A 19,607-nucleotide genomic window follows, 5' to 3' on the forward strand; every position below is an offset into this window, starting at 1 on the left:
GAAAAATAATAAAAATAAAGAAAATGAAGAGAGAACGACAAACCAAAAGGAAAAGAGATAAAAAAAGAACACAAGCAACACACACAGACAACACTTCAACTTACAACACCAAAGACACCAATATGTACTAGTCACGTGTCTTCGCGAGTGAGGGTAACCACTGCAATACCTCTCAGCTCAGGAGTCAGGCTAAGACCGCCACGCGAGGCCGAGGCAACCAAGCGGAGGCCTGAAGGTCGTGAAGGCAGCAGCTGTGGTCGTGGTGATGATAACAGTAGTAGTAGTGATAGTGGTGGTGGTGGTGGAGTTAGCGGTAGTAGTAGTAGTCGTTGTAATAGTAGCAAGGATTGTTATGAAGCTGGGGATGATGGTAAAACGCTTAAGACTCGTTGTGGTTCGCTGCGGTTCGTTTGGTTATAGCGGAGAACCACGGAAGGAGAGTTTGAGGGTGCTTGCTTCACTTGCCCCACTCAGAAGGCTCAGTTATAGGATACAATTTGCCACGTAAAACTAAATTAATTATTCTATTCACCCATTTAATTATACCACGCTCATTTTCAGTCTTTTCCAACACATTTCTCAATCATGAAGCTCCAGAGAGAGAGAGAGAGAGATGATGATGCAAGATAGCTTGTAGCTGTTGGTCAAGGCATGTTCACTACCTCAAGGGAGACGAACTGAGATAGGAAGCTGTGAGGTGTGAAAGTATTGTATAAGATGTGAATTTACATCAAAAAGCAAAATAAAAACGTGTAAGATCGAAAATAAAACTGAGAGACAGCTAGAATACAGTACAAAAAAATAGTTGCTATATATATGTATAAAATATATATATATATATATATATATATATATATATATATATATATATATATAAAAGGCTAAAGAAAAATGCTCGAGAGGAAAGAGAAAGATGTGAAGTCAAAAATAAAAGGTGGAAATGGAAGGAAGAACTCTACAAAGAGAACAGGGAAAAATATGAAAAACAGGAAAACGAAACATAAAAAGAAACGATAGAAAAATTACGAGAAGAAAATCAACTTAATACACAATAGAAAAAGGAAGAACAACATGAAAAAAAAAGGAAGGAAAGCAGATCATATAATTACAACCACAATGAAAATAAAAGACAAAAATATCCTTTCAAATATATAAAAAAAAAAAAAAAAAAAACGGCAAACAGGAAACACTACTCAAATTAATAACTTTACCACTTCAAACAACGCAACACATGAATAACAAAGCCATGAATAACAACAGTGATGAGTCTCCACTGAACGCTCATGAACAACACGCATCAGTCTCGTGAAAGTGTATAATGAATGAACTCCCGCCCATTTCCATACATACGGGCGTTCCTTGTTCCCTACCATCACGTGACCTGCGGAGAGAGAGAGAGAGAGAGAGAGAGAGAGAGAGAGAGAGAGTGTGTTTGTGTTATATCTAAACGAAATATACGGTTAGTTGCTTTATTTTCTCATTGATTTGCTGGTGTGTATCTATAATGACTCTCTCTCTCTCTCTCTCTCTCTCTCTCTCTCTGATAGGCCACACTTCACCAAATCACCATAACGGATATAATGAAAACTAACAGCACAGCACAAATGACAAATGCCAATATAGAAAGCGTATTGATTAAATGGTGCATCAAGCCACACAATGAACCGAAGCGTCACGTTACAGTAATAGAAAGTTTGACGGGAGCTGCAGAGACAATGAACCGCTGCTAGAGAATCATCAGTGTTACCAACCCAAGCAGCACTTCACACCACCCTGCGCGTACCTAAAACCCTGTATTCTGAAACGCTCTGCTCTCTTACCGCGGCTATTTTCAAACGCTACAGAGATGATTAACCGGATTTTCAAGACTCTATCATGTTCAGAATGTAGAAATAGTGTTAATCTGTTACTTCATTCGTAAAGAGTCTTAGAAAATAGTGTAATTTAAACTAGAACCTATTGAAAGAAATGGAGGTGCGGCGATGATGTTTTGGAATATTGTCTTGTTTTTTTTTTTTTTTTATGCAAGAAGGAAATTTGTCAAGGCCAACAAAATATTAGGAATAAAAAAGCCCACTTGAATGCAAGCTCCCTAAAATAATAGCAAAGAATTAGCCGAAAGTCTGAAACAAATGTTTTGAAACCTTCCTTTTAAAAGAGGTCAAGTCGTAGGAAGATGGAAATACAGATGTAGGAAGGGAGTTTCAGAGTTTACCAGAGAAAGGTATGAATGATCTGTTGCTTACCACTATACACACCTCTATTTCATACCACTTTTCATACTTCTACTTCATTCCATTCCAAACCAGTTCGGGCCACACTATTCCACACAGCAAAGACTTCCGCTATACACTCCACCAAACGTACTCTTTCCTAGTTCCACACTACTCTACATCATCCCTGCATTCCAACTCATACCATGCATTCCACTCCTCACTCCACCCTCACCACCACACCCTTCAATCTACATAGCTTTGCGAGTTGCTAAGAGGCGAGGGAGAAAACCGGAAACAAGCTGAAGGTGAAGAATGCGCGCAGTGAAGAAAATAACGTGATAACTTCCCCAAAAACACGACTATTAGAATTCCCCAACGGCGTCCCACTTCCCTCCTGCAGGTGTGAAGTGGAGCAGGGCAGGGCAGTGCAAGTGACGACCCAAACCGGTGGAAAAATGCGAAACAGAGAGAGAGAGAGAGAGAGAGAGAGAGAGAGAGAGAGAGAGAGAGAGAGAGAGAGAGAGAGAGAGAGTAAAAGGAAACAATGCAGAAGAGGACAATTAAAGAATAACTGATGGAATATACATGTAGAGAGCTAATTAGAAACGATACTGGTGTTTACTCAGAATGTTAGAAAAACGTTACATTTATCACATATCTAATATTAAACTTGTTAGACTTCAAAACACTCACATAGCAACACCAAACGAACGAAAAAAGAGAAGAAAGGGGTAAAAAAAATGTTAGCGATGGCCAGGCAAACATAACGGGACGGTCACGATAATACGGATGTCATTTTGTACCTGGAAACCTTGGAGACCTAAGCCTGTAATAGCGGATAATGTAAAGTATGCTGCTCGGGTGGTGGTGGTGGTGGTGGTGGTGGTGCAGCATACTAGACTGATCTGCCGTGACGACCTCGAGATGCGTCACTAAAGGAAGTCAGTTGGAGCTTCTACGTACCTGTCTGTCTGCCATGTTTGATGCCATTAAACGTCTATAAAACGTGAAATTACCAATACGTTTTTTAATTAACATTACCTGCCTAGTTTCATTATTAAAATTAATAATGAAAACTCATGAAACGAAGGAAAATTATCAACACGCTACATTTCACATCACTCGTCCTCTCAATACCATTTCTCTTATCTTGTCTACAGAGCGAAATTAACGTAGAAAGCTCAGGAAACAGAATGATCAATACACATCACTATCAACGCTATATATCACATCACTAAAGTCAAAAGTCACATTGTTTCCCTCGGTTCCTGCTCTGGGGGAGACGAGAGCGTAACGGTAAGGTAGGCTAACTAAAGAGGTGATGAGGGCAGCAGCGTGCGTGACTGATACAATGAGATACCTGGTGATGGGATAGCGAGGGTGATGCGGTGATGGATGGTTATGGTTTCAATGGTACATGGGTTGTAAGTCTGTGTTTCATAGTGTAGAGGTGTATTCTAACTTCACGCATCTAACTTCTCTCGGGGTAGAAGTGACTTAAAGCATTGTATGAGTCTCCTTCAGATGTTTTTATCCCATGTATCTTCCTCTGTGAGCCTCATTTGTAATTCTTATGCTATTCCATCCCTGCATTTCGTTCTCTGTACATTGCTACAGTCTATCAGTCTCCAACACCAAGGTTCAAGATGTGATGCTACGACGTGTTAACGCATCATTATTCAGATCATATTCTCTTCCTGGCATTAACTGTATAGAGCAGTTATTGAAAGGTATTGAGATCATTACAGTTATGAAGCCACTGCATTGAGTTATAAGCAATCAGGTGTTATATATCCGCTTCCTGGCATTTACCATAGTGTTAACTGCCCGTCTATCAAGAACGTGATCAAAATGGACTAAATTACATATAAAGTAAGTTCATTATAACATCCATCTCTCGGCAACATAAACCCCATTCAACATTATCATTAAACAGAAATACATGAAAATATTTACATCATGCACACAAATAAATTCTGGATAAATCATGAAAAAGAAACCAAAAATAGATACCATATAATACCACCATGCAGATTAGAAGAAACAGAATAAGAAAACTTCAAAACATTGAAAACTATAGCTTAACTTACACGTAATGAGTTGTGATGTGATGACAGTGATGCTTCACACCTGTCTTTCCTTCCTCATACACAGCTAAGATCCGCACGTCAACCTCCCACTCATAAAACGTCTACTTCACAGCGCATCACTCAGTCAACGGTGGAGCCCAAATGGCGCACACTCCTTCCCTTTGCTTCCAATGCTACACTAAAGCGCCAGCGGCAGCCGAGTGAGCGACTCTCGAGTACATGAACCTGTGGAGCGCAGTGTTGCCAGATGGTGAACAGAAAATTTCAGGAGAATTACGAAAAACTTCACTATCATAAGTAAAACTCTGGTAAATACGCGAATGTATTCTACATTACTTAAACTTTACCTGAACTCAAAGAAATATAAACACTACAACCACTACAAGAGAAATAAATACTTACTGCATTACCTGTCGAGAGAGAGAGAGAGAGAGAGAGAGAGAGAGAGAGAGAGAGAGCGCACCACTACACAAGGATTACAAATAAAAAATCTATGGAAAAGGTATTTATTTAATGAGCCTCTAAAAATATCTTAAGTATCAACAGTAATACATTTATGGAAGACAGCGCCACAAGGCAACCTTTACACTGCTGAACACTTGGTATGACTGACTGAAATCCCAAATATATGCTCAAAAACAATGGAATGTTTGACAGAACAAGAAGGGGATCGCCAAGTCAGTTACAGTATGTACAGAGAAGATCTAGGTACAGGAGTAATATCTAGATTATCACTCTTGCCCAGACAAACTTAGATCAGGCACTCCACAATACTACTTGAAACGCACACGCACGCACGCGCACACACACACACACACACACACACACACACACACACACACACACACGGCAGAGAGATGGCAAACCTCCTGGATGGAAGAAAATTACTTATGGCAACAGGATATTCGATGTTTAGTCCATGTAACAAATATTCATGGCAGTACAAGTTAAAAAATATGACACTTTTTTTTTACTAATAATCTTGGGTCTGTATTCTCAAGTTTAAGCATCTCATGACTATTTTCGGGGCTTGGTGAGAGGTTTTCCAGGGTGCTTTTATGATTCTAGTGATATTTTGAAACACTAGTGGAAGTTATTGATGGTTTACAAGATTGCAGTGGAAATTACTGCAGATTCTTAAGTTTCAGGTAATTTTCAAGACTCTAGTGGATGTTACTGTCAGTTTTCAAGATTCTAGTAATAATCTGTTGTTCTTAAAAGTTACTGAAGGTTTTTAAGATTCTAGAGATAATTAACACGTAAAAAAAACACCCTTTAAAACTTGACTTATTATCTTGATAGCCTTTAAAAAGTCATATGAACCTAAAGCAATTCAAAATACAGGTCCTAAGTCTGTTCCTCACCTATTGCAACAAGAGATCAATTAGTACAAATTTCCTGGTCCTTATGCATTTATTATATGGTAAGAATGTTCTAAGAATATATCTTGGGGATCCCTAGAAGCACCAAATTGATTCATCAGGTAAAAAAATGCCATGCGACAAAGTAAGTATGCATTATGTAGTTGTGAAGAATTGCAGTAGGTCACGATAGAGGTGCAGATTCATACATGTGGCTTGTATGATGACCCTTCTGTAGAGATAAGCAGAGTGCACCAACCCCTTGCTATGTTCTGAGTCATAACAGTGGTGGCAGTTGGCAGGACACTGAACACATGAATCAGTTTATGGCAGCTATGAGAAGCACTCCTCACTCACACCAAATGAGACACTGACGTATGACACAACAATGACATGACAACAAAGATACGATACAAAGATACAAAAGATATAACGTGGATGACAATGAGATATAATATTCAGAATGTGGTGAGACGGAGAAGAGAATAATAACAGCGTAATAAAGCAAATGAGTGATGATCTAATAGACTACAAGCACACCCTCCCCACGTACAGCGATACCCTGATGATGAATATGAAGGAACACTTGTTGATGAGACTTGAAACACGACAGAGTGACATTGGGCTCATTACAAATTATACATACTTGCCTCCCTATTTCCAAAGCTTAACATAAAACCTAATACTCTGAAAATAAAAACAATAATCAGTCTTTCCATGTGACATACGAGAGCTGCTTAAAGACAAACACCTGCATTCTCAGATGGTCAGGAACCTCACTAATCACAATGTTGATACAAAGTCCATGTAGTTGAATCTCTTTCCTGTTCTAAATACACTTCCTGGTAAGTGAACCATAATGCTATTTGGTATGAAACAACCTGGTGTAATCAGAAACTATTCACTCCATTGTATGTTAGCAGTGTATATTTGAGAGAAAAAAAAATGTGATTGAATTAAAAAAAAATAAAGAAATAAAAGAAAATTGAGTTAAAAGTCAAAGAATATATATGCACAAGATGAAAAAAACTGAGAAGGGATGCCAGTCATACAATAAAAAGCCATGGTTCTGATTCACACAGTCCTCTGAAATATTTTTTGTTTTTCTACTTAATGAAAGCTTCCTTCAGATCCACCAAAACAAACAAAAGTGGACATGATCAATGCTGTGAGATAGATTGTTCTTCAAAGGATGATTTCATAACAGATTATACTGCAGTGAATGCCTCTAGAAAATGCAAATCACAAGCACTTTTCTTCTCTTCAGAAACCATAAAATCTGTTTCATAAATGCAGAAAGTTGTGTGTACTTACTGTAATGGAGTAAACACCTCTCTTCCTCAACACCGGCACTAACTATAAAGAGTGAGAGAAGACAGCTACCCATACAGACCTTTTGACATTCTCCTGTCAAATATATATATATGTATGTACAAGTCCAAGGCACAAAAATTCATACCACAGCTGCTCACTTATGAAATCAGTATGAGTGGTAGATATAATTTTGTACTAAATGTATTGCATCATAAACTATTTACATTAATCCTATCAAAGGGAGACTTTTGCATCTTGAGGAATATACATGAGAACTTAAGTATTTCTTAGGTCAAGCTGGGCCACTACAACAAGCTTGCACATTTTTCACACCCTTGAAAAATTTGGTACAGCACTGCTATTGTACTTAGAAAATAAGTATTTGGCATCATTACAACCCTATAAACATCCTGAAGGGGAGTGATTGTGAGAAACTTAGCTAGTTGTGGGTGGCCTTTGTGAGTGTTGGCAGAACCAGCGAAGGGAACACTTTGTTGCTCCAGCAGCAAGTGTCTTCAGTGTGCCTGGGGAGAGAAGGTGATGAGTGAGAACACACTGTTAAGCCCACCTTCCTTACACACAGCTACAGCTACTGAACCTCATGCTGCCACATTATTGTGATGAATGGAATAAATAGAGAAGAATGGTTTCCAACAATTCATGCCAAAATAAATTAAGCTTCAAGCAAATATGCATGATTAAATGCTTCCTTAGTGAATGGCATCATACATTTTTCAGGGTGCGTCTGCGAGACGTGGGAGTAGCCATGGGATGAGCAAAGCCCCCAGTGGGAGGTGTTCCTGATAAAGACAAATCCTGAAAGAGAAGAGCTGTGTTAGCACATGCTAGCAGATGCTGGTTATTCAAGTGCATGATTTCAAGTCTCAAGTGCATGACATCAGAAGTGTGTTCTCTTACATTTCACTTGCATCAAGTTCATTAAGTGACGAGAGAGTTTGTGATGCTTTAAAAAGCATTGTTAGGACAGAACAATAATCACCATATTTGAATCAGAGCATTCATTACACCTTGATAGTAAACTTCTCGATACTAAATACAAGACTGTTTTGAAAATATTTGAGTCACATGCAAGATATGGACAGACAAAGACAAGAAAATGCATCCCATATTTCTCTGTATCTTCTAAGCTGTTAGCAATGATGGCCACACTAACCACACACAAAAGCCCAAGGCTAATATATCCTTGGCTTTCTTGTTAATGTCTCAAGTACATTCTTCAAAAGAACAGGAATAAGCAGCAGCTGAATATTTTAACACATGAGTTTGTAAGCACGAGCAAGCAAGATTAGCATAATTTTAGGTGAATAAGAAAAGCCAAATGTATTTAGTTTAGTCTTGTTATATGCAGAGCAATTTTAAAGCAGTTTAAAACAATGAAGATTATAAAAAAAAAAAAAAAAAAAAAAAAAAAAAAAAAAATACATTGAGATGTTTAGCAGACTCAATTTCACATTAGAAAATGTGGTGTAGAGCTGACACAGATGTAAATATTTCTTATGTATATCTAATGTGAAAAAATACACTAATTTTTCAAAAGGGTTATCACTCACAGCTAAGTTATTGACACTTGTTGCTCCTCTCATGGATGATTGCTGTGGCAGGGTGCCAAAAGGACTCATTACTGTCGAAACAGCTCGCTTCAGCTTGCTTGGTGATTTGTTGAAGCTGAACGCTCGACTTACTTTCCTTCCGGTTCGTGTTGCAAACCTGTAAGTGTACAGCAAATGTGTAAATAAGAAGAATTTTAAAATATTCCTCAAACCAGTAAAATTAAAGCATATTATAGCTATTACAAGTTAAAATTGGAGTTTACTTACTTGAGAGCTTTACTAAGTGCGTTGGTAAGACTAACATCACTGGTCTCTATATCCAGATGGTGAGGATCCATGGAAACCAGGAAATTTTCCTTTAAAAGAAGAAAACATATGTGATACTTGTCAACCAGTGCCATGAAAAACATAAATAAATAAAATATTTAACTGCAATCCCTTACCAGCCTTTAATGGGCAAATCTATGTATATCTCAGGCCAGCAATCCCACACAGCATAGTGTAAACAAAACAATGTCCTAAATACAGCAGTAAATCATCAGTTTATCTCCTTATAAACCAAAACATTATCATTATTAATCAACCAAAACTTAAAACAGCATCAAAACAATGAATAACTCACAACATCATTCCTGCAGGCAATGTTGGCAACAGTTCGACACAAAGTTTTGAGGAAGGTGGACTTTGTTATGTCATCCTGAATGAGAGTAAAGGTGAAGAGTCGCTCCTTCAACTCCTGATTGCTCCGGATGATGAGGGCAAAGACATTGTGGCAATCTGAGGGAAAAACCATCTCTTCAGAATATCAAACAAAATAATAGCTAACCATTACAAAGCTAGAAACATTAAATTAGAACATTTTTAAAGGATCTGAGCAAAGAACACCAGAATATCAAGGAAACTCCTAAAATCATCAATCATTATTAACGAAGTATAAATTCGGAGCAAAGACTTCACCACACTATCAAACACTCACAAAACTTAATTAACAGTCATAAAAAAACAAGAGGTATTAATGTAGTACGGTTTTTTTTTTTTTCTTAATTATTTCATAAGATAACAGTACCCACCTTCAGTTTCTCTTATGTCCACAATCCTCTTTATATGGGCCAGGTTCATCATTTCCAAGTGCTTGTAGGTTTTAATGCTCTTCAAGGCATGGAGATTGGCTCGGCTTGGGCTCTTTATACTGTTGTATTTACTCTTCTTCTTGCAGATCTAAAAGTGCAACACACAATTTGAGATTAATCAGATAACAGGATTTTGTTTGTTACTTTGACCACTGGCCATGCAGTAAACCACTGGTATTTATTCCCCTTCTAGATTTAGAAGTGCAACACAACTTGAGATTCATTAGATAAAAGGATTTTTGTTGGATTTAATAATTTCAGGCCATGTGATAAGTCTGTCTCTGAATGGATCTGCCTTACCTCAAGTACATCGTTGAAAAGGAACAGAGTTAGGGTGTCACCCCGCCCACTACAGCTATCACTCAGTTCTGTCACGTCTACCTTGCTCATGTGCATTCGGTGAGATGCCACGAGGTTAGGCTGGGGGTAAAAAATATATCGTTATGAAGATCTATCCAAATAAAGTCTATATGTCTACCTGTGAGCATTCATCATCTTCCTTGCATGTTTTCCCTCTCCAATACTCCAGTTTTATCCTCTATAGCATATGCAAAAAGATAGGAAAAAGGAAACATGTTTAACTTCTCAGTACTTTCTGCATGTCATATAATTCACACTTGCATCTGACTTACCGGACACATTTCAATATCGTTGTGGATCTCAAACAACTTTAGTTTTGCCTCTGTCTTCCGTTTGTCATCATTGATGAAGGTCATGACAGACTTGATCTTATCCAGGGCTTGCTCCAGAGCTAGGTGGTCTGGTGACGTCTTCTCCGTATGTTTCAAGATGTCTGTTGGTAGAAAGACACATTAACCACAAGGAAATGTGTATGGACTGAAACATCTCTAAAATAAAAGACACACTGGCTTCAAGAAAAATTAATGCATAAACCTAGGCTCCTATAACAGTAAACTAAGCACGCATACATGAATTAACAACCGATACTTGCCACCAATAAGGAGACTCATGGATGGTAGTCTTTGTACAGGCCGAATCAACAGCTCTTGCAAACTCTGACGGCCACACTCAGGTTTGTTCTGGGCGATCTTAAGGAAGGCATGAAATCTTGGCCTTTCACTTGAGATTTTCTGCAGCATTTCCTTCATGTTTTCAAAAAAGTTGATGAAGGGTGGATATGCCTTCTCCAATTCAGTAGACTGGAAGAGAAATGGTGATTAATTCATTATTGTGATGTTCCAAGATGCAATAAAGAGATGAATGCCAAATACAGGAAATTTCATAAGACAGTGAACAGAAAGAGATAAAATGAGAATCTTGAAAAAACATATTTTGAAATTTCTCCATCACAATTGTATTACATTAAAAAGGCTCTTAATAAAGTTTCGTGAGATTTCAAGGATATCTTAATGATTATAGTGACAAATTAACATTTCTACATTGTCAACAGAAGAAACAGTTCATAACCCAGCTAATCATCTCTATGGCTTGTAAATATAGTCAAGATGAGAGACAGAGCGAAGTATTTCTAAACATAGACATCAAAGTTACATAAGACAATAAACTTACATATTTTAAGATAATCTCCCCAATACTAGCATCAGGCATCCAGTTATGAGCCAGATGGAGGAGGTCATCCCGCATTCTTGTGTGAACTGTGTGTATTGGCGGCAGGTTACCAAATATATAACGCAACTCCTGACAGTCCAGCATGGGGCCGCCTGACTGGGAGTTGTTCTCTAAGGGGACTTTGATGACCTGCAACACATCCACCATCAGCCAACACTCCACTACCAACGTGCAAGATGTGTGCATCCTAAGATCATTTTATGAGTATCGTCTAGCTCTCAAGATTCAGAATGTACAAGTTATCTGTATTCTATTTCTAATATAAACATGCATAAATTTGTGAATCTGATATCAAGGTTTGAGATGCAATGTTACCTTTTTTGTGTATCTTCTAGAAATCAACATTAATGGAAGTACAAGATATTTAATTCTTTTTACAATTTCTGTGAATCTGTTATAAGGATGTAAGATTTAGCATATTATCTTTTCTATCATTGACTTATTCTTGGTTACTTTCTTTTATGTGTGTATCTTCGAGACTAACATTTAAAAGGAGGAATAAGTTATTTTTTATCCTCCTAATACAAACACATTGGTGAGAAGCTGATAAATATATTGTTACAAGAATTTTGGATGTAGTTTGTTACCTTTTCTATCGCATCTAGAATGCTGACATAATTGCATTCAGTCTTGACTAACTCATGGAAAACACGCTGCCTTGCCGAGAGCTGCCGTAAGTCAACAGGGGGCGGACTGAGGGGCATCTGCTCACTGCTGTGGAAAGGAATTTCTCTTAACATCATGCTAATAATGACTTTTGTATCAGTTCACTTATTTCTGTCATTTTGTCTGCATATAAACAAGAGAGAGATAAGAGATGAATGATGACTTATATACAGTGTAGAAACTTTACAATATGATATTAGCAGTACGAGTGCACACCTTATGGCCTAAGTTGATCAATAGCTGTGTATTCATCTATTTATAGACAATTTAATTTTGCCCAGTGAATCTTCCCATCATGCACCTGTCTGTCTAATTATCTATTGTTGTGGTCACTTGACATCCTGACTTCCTTTAATCTCATGCATCTCCACACTAACCTTAACAAAATTACAAAAATTCAGTGAGAAAATTAAAGTTTCTGGCAACGTGCTCATTATAGAAGTTTCTGACACATGGTTGACACACAGTGAGCCAAATAGTGCAGTGGTGTCTATAATTTACTTTATAAATGTATATTAAATTTATGAACATGCATAATACATGGTCAGCCTCACCACACTACTCCCAATGATCCCTTACCCATCTAGCTCACTGAAAGATCTGTAAAGCAAAGAAAAATTAAGTAAATATCACACCATTACAAGGAACTACCATTTCTAAGCTAGCCACTATACATGTGTCAATAAGGAAGAGAGGAGGACACAGCTAGAGCATCTCTCACCTGCCAGTGGGAGGAGCGAGTCTGTTGGGTGTGGAAGCGGTGTCATCCAGGAAGGAACCATCCGCTGACAGGAAAGCCAGGTCACCCACTGAGGATCTTCTTTTACTGCTGTCCAGAAGGTTCATGTCAGATATCAGAGTAATATGCCTTCACTCACTTATATACTATTGAGAAAATGGTACAAGTGATGAAAATGAAACTGTTACTGTATGTGATATTTTACCTATGGATTAATAATTTTCTAACCTGTTCAAATAGTTCTCCAATTTTGCTTATTTTTCTTTTTCATGCATTTCTTAAATCAAGTTAGTTTTTTTTCAAAATAATATGAGTATATTATTATGGAGAACATAAGTGCATTCTTTATAAGCACCTAATAATACCAGAATGAATTCCTTTCATTACAGAAACAGAAACATAAAACTTACATTGTCTCTCACTGTTGCACAAGAGACAAAAATCAGTGTGAGATAACAAATGGTCAACAAAACACTTCATAAAACAATCTCCCTTTGAGTCAGTAATGCATATAACTTGTGGTTCATGTACACTAAACCCACATTAATGGACATGTGACCTAAGCTGGCCCAGTGAGGTGACAGCAGCTACGGCAGTACCTGGCTGGGGCAGAGGGGAGGGCGGAGGAGGAGTCATCTTGTGCCAGGTGTTGCACTGTCTCTCGTAACCGTTTGCGGCGCCGACTCCGAGAACCAGGAGTGGAGGGAGAGGAGAACATCTGGCGTGGACTTAAAATACTGGCATTCTGGAATAATCATATGAACATTAGAAAAACTGCAAGCAATCTGCCCTACATGTGACAGTCCCTATATGAAACATTCCTACCAATTTCCAACTATCATCCTTATCTATAAATTTGTCTCTTTAGAAAAAGAAAAGGAAGAAAAGCACACAATGACAATAATCTTTCATATTTATGTTCATACTGTTAAGATCCAATGAGAAAAGATTACCAACTCACCAACTCCTCAAAAAGATGCAAGGTCTCGCTGGGTGGCGCTTCCATCTGTATAGAAGTCCAAAACCACTCTGCCTTCACCACGTGTGCCTTTGGGGGACAGTCTGGAGGCTTCTCTGTCACTGTCTGGTCCTCTAACACCTGCCAACCAAACAAAGCATAATGTAGAAATAAATGTAAATCTTTAAAATGACACTCGGAAAAAAAATAAAAATAAATTAGTCAGCTAAATCTTAAGTCTTATTTGATAAGATGATTAAGATATTCTACTAACTAACAATAATCAACACAGCAAACAGGTATAAAATGTAAAGGAAATAGAATAAGAAATGACAAAACTCAAATGAGAGCAACAACTACATGTACGTCATTTTAATCAACAGGACATTTGCATAAATATTCTACCAATTTGAGAAGAGCATAATTTCTGCCTTAATGATAAAAAAGATCAAATTTCACCAGTATGAGAAGAAAGGAAAGCCACCTAACCTTTTCAAGAGAATAACTACCAACTTAATGATAAAAAGCAAGGATTTCATAAGTATGAGGAAAAAGAGAAATTGGCCATCTAGTTCTCACCACATGAGTCGCCTGCTGATCCTCCAGGGTGGTGTTGAAGCCGCCATTCTGAGTCACCAGGTCCTCCATCTGGCTCTGGTCCTCCTCCTGGAAGCCCACCAACACAATGCGCAGGTTTTGGAACACCTTCAGCTTGTACTTGGCCTGAGGGAAACATCACATTGATTAAAGGAAAATATTTGATGCATGAGTTTTACAACTAGCTAATATGTAACTATAAAACAAAATAATGATACTAGTCTCAAAGAAATAATACTGGAACATGTAGAGGGAGTCATGAGGCTACAGAAGGGGAAAAAGGCAAGAAAATGTCAGATATGACAATTATAACTAGCTACAAGCAACTGAAAACTACAATTCTCACAAAATAATAACGTAAATTTCATCCTGCAGCCTGTGAGGTCAAGAAGCTATGGAACAAGAGAAAAAGATGAAAAACATAAGATGCCAAAAAAATGTACTGTGAAACAAGAGACAAGGCTAGAAAATGTAAAATACTAAATGATGTTCAGGGGAGACTCCCCAGGAAGCAGTGAAAAAAAGCAAAAAGGCTGTAAAATACACAAAATGATGCTCTGGCTAAACTCACTAGGAGGAAGTAAAACAAGGAAAGGACTAGAAAACGTAAGTTCACAAAGCCATGCTCGCTGCAGACTCACCATGGCGTCTGTGGTGGACCGGGCTCCCACCTCGTCTCGGTGGGCCCAGGCAGCGTGCACCCAGTCCTCACTCATGATGGGGATGTTGAAGGTGTTGGCGTATTGGTACTTCTCCCCCGTGGAGGAGTACGCCAGCAGGTGTGTCACGGTGTCTATGATCTCATTCTTCACACTCCCACCCATGTAGTGCACCAGCTTCAGTAACCTGCACTGTGAATAACAAAATATTTCACTTCAATAAATAAACCAAACAAAACTTTAAAACAACTTGTTCAAAATGCTTCACATGACAAAATCTATCAAAAGCAAACTTGGTGATTCAATATTTTAGGCAACACTAAACTCAGTCAGATAAAACTAAACTAAAACAAACAAAAAAAAATCATCTCTCTGCTTGAAACATTTAAAGCATTCAATCCATCAATAACAAAATGGATTCTTGAATCTTTTAGGGCACACTAATCTCAAGATCAAAACTGCTACACTTACAACTTCACTCTTCTTTCTGAATCCTGTGAAGACGAGAACAGCATCTTTCATGACGTGGCAGAACACCGGCCGCCTTGTGTAGGTAAGCACTCCATTTGCAGAAAGCTCTATTAGTGCTGGCTTCCCTAGTAACCTGTCAAGATCATAACACAATGAAGAGAACCATATTTCAAAGAACATAATGCAACGGGACTTACTATAACCTTGACAATGATACATAGAGCAACATATCTTTATAAAACATTGGGTATCATGTAATATAAGGTTACATTAGGAAACTTATACGCTACATTGACTACAAGAGGAGAAGCTTACCGAACTCCTGCCTTGTCAAGCTCTTCAAACACCGGACTCTCAAAATCACTCAGGACAAAGTATGTGCAAAAGGCAGAGTCTGACACATACTCCTCTCCTGTCTCTGACGTCACCACAGGCACGTTAAATTTCTGTGGGTGAAAATGTAACAGTAATAAAACAATGCAATCTGAAATCATATCAAAATTTACAATAGGTAGTTAGTCATTTCTTGCAGGTATATATAAAATAGTATACTCCTAATATTTTCATGTTCAGAATTCATCAAAATATAACAATTCCAATGAACTTAAACAAAAGCTAAATAAATGCAATATCTCTGAGCTTGTAATTCTCAAAATAAGCTGATTCATGCCCATTTAGAGAGAGAGAGAGAGAGAGAGAGAGAGAGAGAGAGAGAGAGAGAGAGAGAGAGAGAGAGAGAGAGAAAAAAAAAAAAAAACTAACACCATCATGCTCAAAATTCAACAAATAAGGCAATTCATGTAGTATGTTTAAATCTTCACATTAATGCTTAACTATATAAAAACAAATCTCTAATGACTTCATGCTTGAAACTCATAAAAATAAGCTAATTCATGTATATTTAACTCTTCTTGAACTTGATCTATATAGAAGACCCAGACAAAACACCACACACACTCACACCCTGTCAATGCTTAGACACAAACACAACCATCATCTTCACACCCACCTTAGCTGCCTCTTGTGTCTCTGCGTCATCTGCAAGGCTCCCAACTAAACAGATACGGGGATCCCCACATGGCTCTATGTCTTGACTTGCTACTGTGACGTCTGTTGGGAGGGAGACACACATTAGTTGTTCATCCTTCCACTGCTCCTGTCTCTGATAAGGACAAGCATTCCTACAATACACTTAATATGTGGTGAAAACAATTTACACTAAGAAGGGAATACTTAGAAATGAAAAGGCAGGAGAGCAGAAATAAGATAAGGTTTAAGGTTAGGTTAGTTGGTACTTAGGTACGGTTATGTTCTGTTTTAAGTTAGAAAATAATGCCACAAACAATTCTTTAAAATTTACTGCTTCTTTATTAGAGCTGCTACTTTGAGTGACTATTCTAAACTGTGAACTATCGATATTTGCAAGGTTGAAACAATGTTTTCTGATAATTTTTTATGCTCTTTGACTAATTCATAATGAAATTGCTCCTTATGATGGGAGGGGGTGGGGCAAAAACGACAGTGATGGTACATTACTTAAAAACTCAAAACTTATCCAAAAAAATAATTTTGGCCACCATACATAGTTTGTTAGGATGTATGAAATTTAACAGAATGACATCGCAATTATAATGAAACAGTGGAATATTTGGAAGATTCAAGAGTGTGGGTATGAGATGAAGCTATGCACAGACACAACATCACGCTTTGAATAGAACATGACAATAGAGAAAGTAGGACGAAACGAAGGGCTACTCAAACACATACATTTTGATGAAAAGATGAGGTTTGGTTGAATAAAGGTGGCATTCCAAACCAGATTAACCTTACCAAACTAAACTGACCTACCTGAACCAAACCAAAGTAACCTAACTAAGTCAAACAAACTAAATGAACCAGACTTACCTAACTGAACTAAACTAACCAAATAAACCTAACCAAACCTAATCAACCTACCGTAACCTTAAGTGCCTGCCATTCATTCTTTCTGACAACAGGGCAGCAACAAGAAATTTAGAAACATAATTAGTCCTGCAGCACAAAATTTAAATGTAACCTAACTTAAACACAGGAATATACAAAAAATCTGTCATTCTGGTGCAAAATAAAAGTAAAAAATAAAAAAGAAAAAATAAAAACACAAGATTTAGTAGCATAGTTCTCCCCAGCAAGCGAAATGTACACCTAACCTAATCTAGCCCTAAAATTAAATAAAGTACACTATATTCTGGCATGAAATGGAGTATAGGAACATAAAATAACCAGAAACAAAAGGCCAGGGCAAAGATACCACCCATTTTAAGGCAGAGTCAACCCTGCACCCAAAAAATATAAAGCTTACCTACTTCACCCTCAGAACATACAAAACACCACTAAAGTATTGGATAAAACATTAGATAGGAGGAAATAACAACAAAAATCAGAGGAACAGGACAGAAACACCCCTAATTTCAAAGCGGTCAATCCTGCATCCAAAAATATAAACCTAACCTAACCTTCATTCTCAAAACATACAAAACTACATCAAATTCTAGGATAAAACACTGTACAGGATGAAATAACAATAAACAACCGAGGAACAGGACATAAACAAGCCTAATTTCAAAGCGGTCAATCCTGCATCCAAAAATATAAACCTAACCTAACCTTCATCCTCAAAATGTACAAAACATCAAATTCTAGGATAGAACACTGTACAGGATGAAATAACGACAAAAACCAAGGATATGACAGAAACAACACTAATTTCAAGGGATATTCAACTCTAGATAAAAAAAATATAAAGCTAACCTAACCTTTACCCTCAAAACACACCAAACACCATCAAATTCTGAGACAAAACACTGTGCAGGATGAAATAACAACAAAAAAACAAGAAATATGGCAGAAACAACACTAATTTCAAAACACAGTCAATCCAGCACCCAAAAATATAAACCTAACCTAAAATTCATCCTCAAAACATACGAAACTCCATCAAATTCTGGGATAGAACACTGTATAGGATGAAATAACGACAAAAACTGAGGAACAGGGCAGAAACATCACTAATTTCAAAGCATATTCAACTCTGTACCCCAAAAATATGAAGCTAACCTAACTTCACCCTAAAATACATGAAACTCCATCAAATCCTGAGAAAAAACACTGCACAGGATGAAACAACAACAAAAAACCGAGGAACAGGGCAGATACATCACTAATTTCAAAGCACACTCAGTCCTGCACCACAAAATCAGGAAGTTACAAGGCAAATCCACACTAATTTCTTGATCATTTTCCTCTCAGTGACACAGGTGGGGGTCAGTCCACAATCCACAGGGGCAAGACACTTCCTCAGGCACACACACACCATGGGGCACCACACTCACTCCTCCAGGGCCACAGGACACAGGAAAACAGGGAGAATACTGGAGATGAGAGGAAATAAACACTGGCTTCTCCTTCCTGGTCAAGGCCGCTGGGTCCCCATGGCCACATTTCACCATATACCACCATAATTCCAGGCTTATTTCCACCTCAGGGGCACCATGCTGGCACCAAACCCGGGGCAGGGCCAGCAGAGGCAGCACAGGGCGGGCCACAACTCACCATTAAGCACAATACACGTCTGGGTATGCTCAGCCATTTTCTGATGAGTCTAAGAATACCAAACAACCCTCAACGTGACGGACACTGCTGTTATTTTCCACTTATTTTCTCTTCTTCTCCTTTATCTCCATTCTTCTGTCTCTCTCCAGGTGTTCTCTGACCCTTCACGGTGCTTGTGTCAACGCGCCGTAGGTGAAAGTTGGTAAAAATGTGAATATTCGAGGGTTTAAAGCAGTATTTTCACACCTGCCATTTAAACTGTGCCTCTTGTGACGTCACGGGGCAATTTATGACGTCACTCCCACTGAACGAAACCCCAGACAAGAGAGCAGCGGGTGCGCAACACAGCCAAGGGGTGAATGAAAGCCGCCATATTTATTGTTACCGGTGACTCTGTTATCTTATTTTGGCGTCTGTATTTGTGTGATGTTCTGTTGGTTATCTTAGGTTTGGGTTATCTCGCATTGGCTTCTCTGTTTGGCCTGTCTGTTTGCTGGGTCTCTCTCTCTCTCTCTCTCTCTCTCTCAAGTGGAAATACTTGTGTTCTTATCTTATGTTTGTATCGCGCTATTGTTCTAAGCTTGGCCAGACACCATTAAAATTTTGGGCCGCGTAAAAATAGCGTCTGTGTTTTTGTACATGCAAGGTTGTCCC

At 38.1% G+C, this 19,607-nt stretch overlaps 2 protein-coding genes across 14 annotated transcripts in view; both read right to left on the reverse strand.

Annotated features, from left to right (window-relative positions):
* Positions 1–4,498, reverse strand: part of LOC123510572 — a 37,001-nt gene extending 32,503 nt beyond the window's left edge. Inside the window, exon 1 of the mRNA XM_045265849.1 lies at positions 4,307–4,498. The gene's annotated coding sequence lies outside the window, so the exon portion shown is untranslated. The remainder of the gene's footprint in view (positions 1–4,306) is intronic.
* Positions 4,499–4,802: 304 nt separating this feature from the next.
* Positions 4,803–19,398, reverse strand: LOC123510532 (protein ECT2-like). Of its 13 annotated transcripts, none has more exons than XM_045265778.1 (21): positions 18,954–19,253; positions 16,372–16,472; positions 15,678–15,808; positions 15,363–15,495; positions 14,874–15,083; positions 14,215–14,358; positions 13,639–13,776; positions 13,277–13,422; positions 12,660–12,767; positions 12,518–12,538; positions 11,860–11,986; positions 11,213–11,401; positions 10,635–10,842; positions 10,315–10,475; positions 9,983–10,102; positions 9,623–9,770; positions 9,175–9,329; positions 8,820–8,908; positions 8,553–8,709; positions 7,711–7,797; positions 4,803–7,505 (listed from the first exon to the last, which is right to left on the reverse strand). In XM_045265778.1, exons 1-21 carry the CDS (start codon positions 18,988–18,990, stop codon positions 7,497–7,499), a joined length of 2,619 nt encoding a protein of 872 aa, XP_045121713.1. In that variant the 5' UTR covers positions 18,991–19,253; the 3' UTR covers positions 4,803–7,496. The 13 variants fall into 13 exon arrangements, with proteins under 13 accessions (XP_045121713.1, XP_045121717.1, XP_045121705.1 ...); XM_045265782.1 differs by having other exon boundaries at positions 19,200–19,221; XM_045265770.1 differs by lacking the exon at positions 18,954–19,253 and adding an exon at positions 18,734–18,853.
* Between the last annotated feature and the right edge of the window lie 209 nt (positions 19,399–19,607).

The sequence above is a fragment of the Portunus trituberculatus genome, chromosome 29 (assembly GCF_017591435.1).
Source record: "Portunus trituberculatus isolate SZX2019 chromosome 29, ASM1759143v1, whole genome shotgun sequence".
Taxonomy (NCBI): domain Eukaryota; kingdom Metazoa; phylum Arthropoda; class Malacostraca; order Decapoda; family Portunidae; genus Portunus; species Portunus trituberculatus.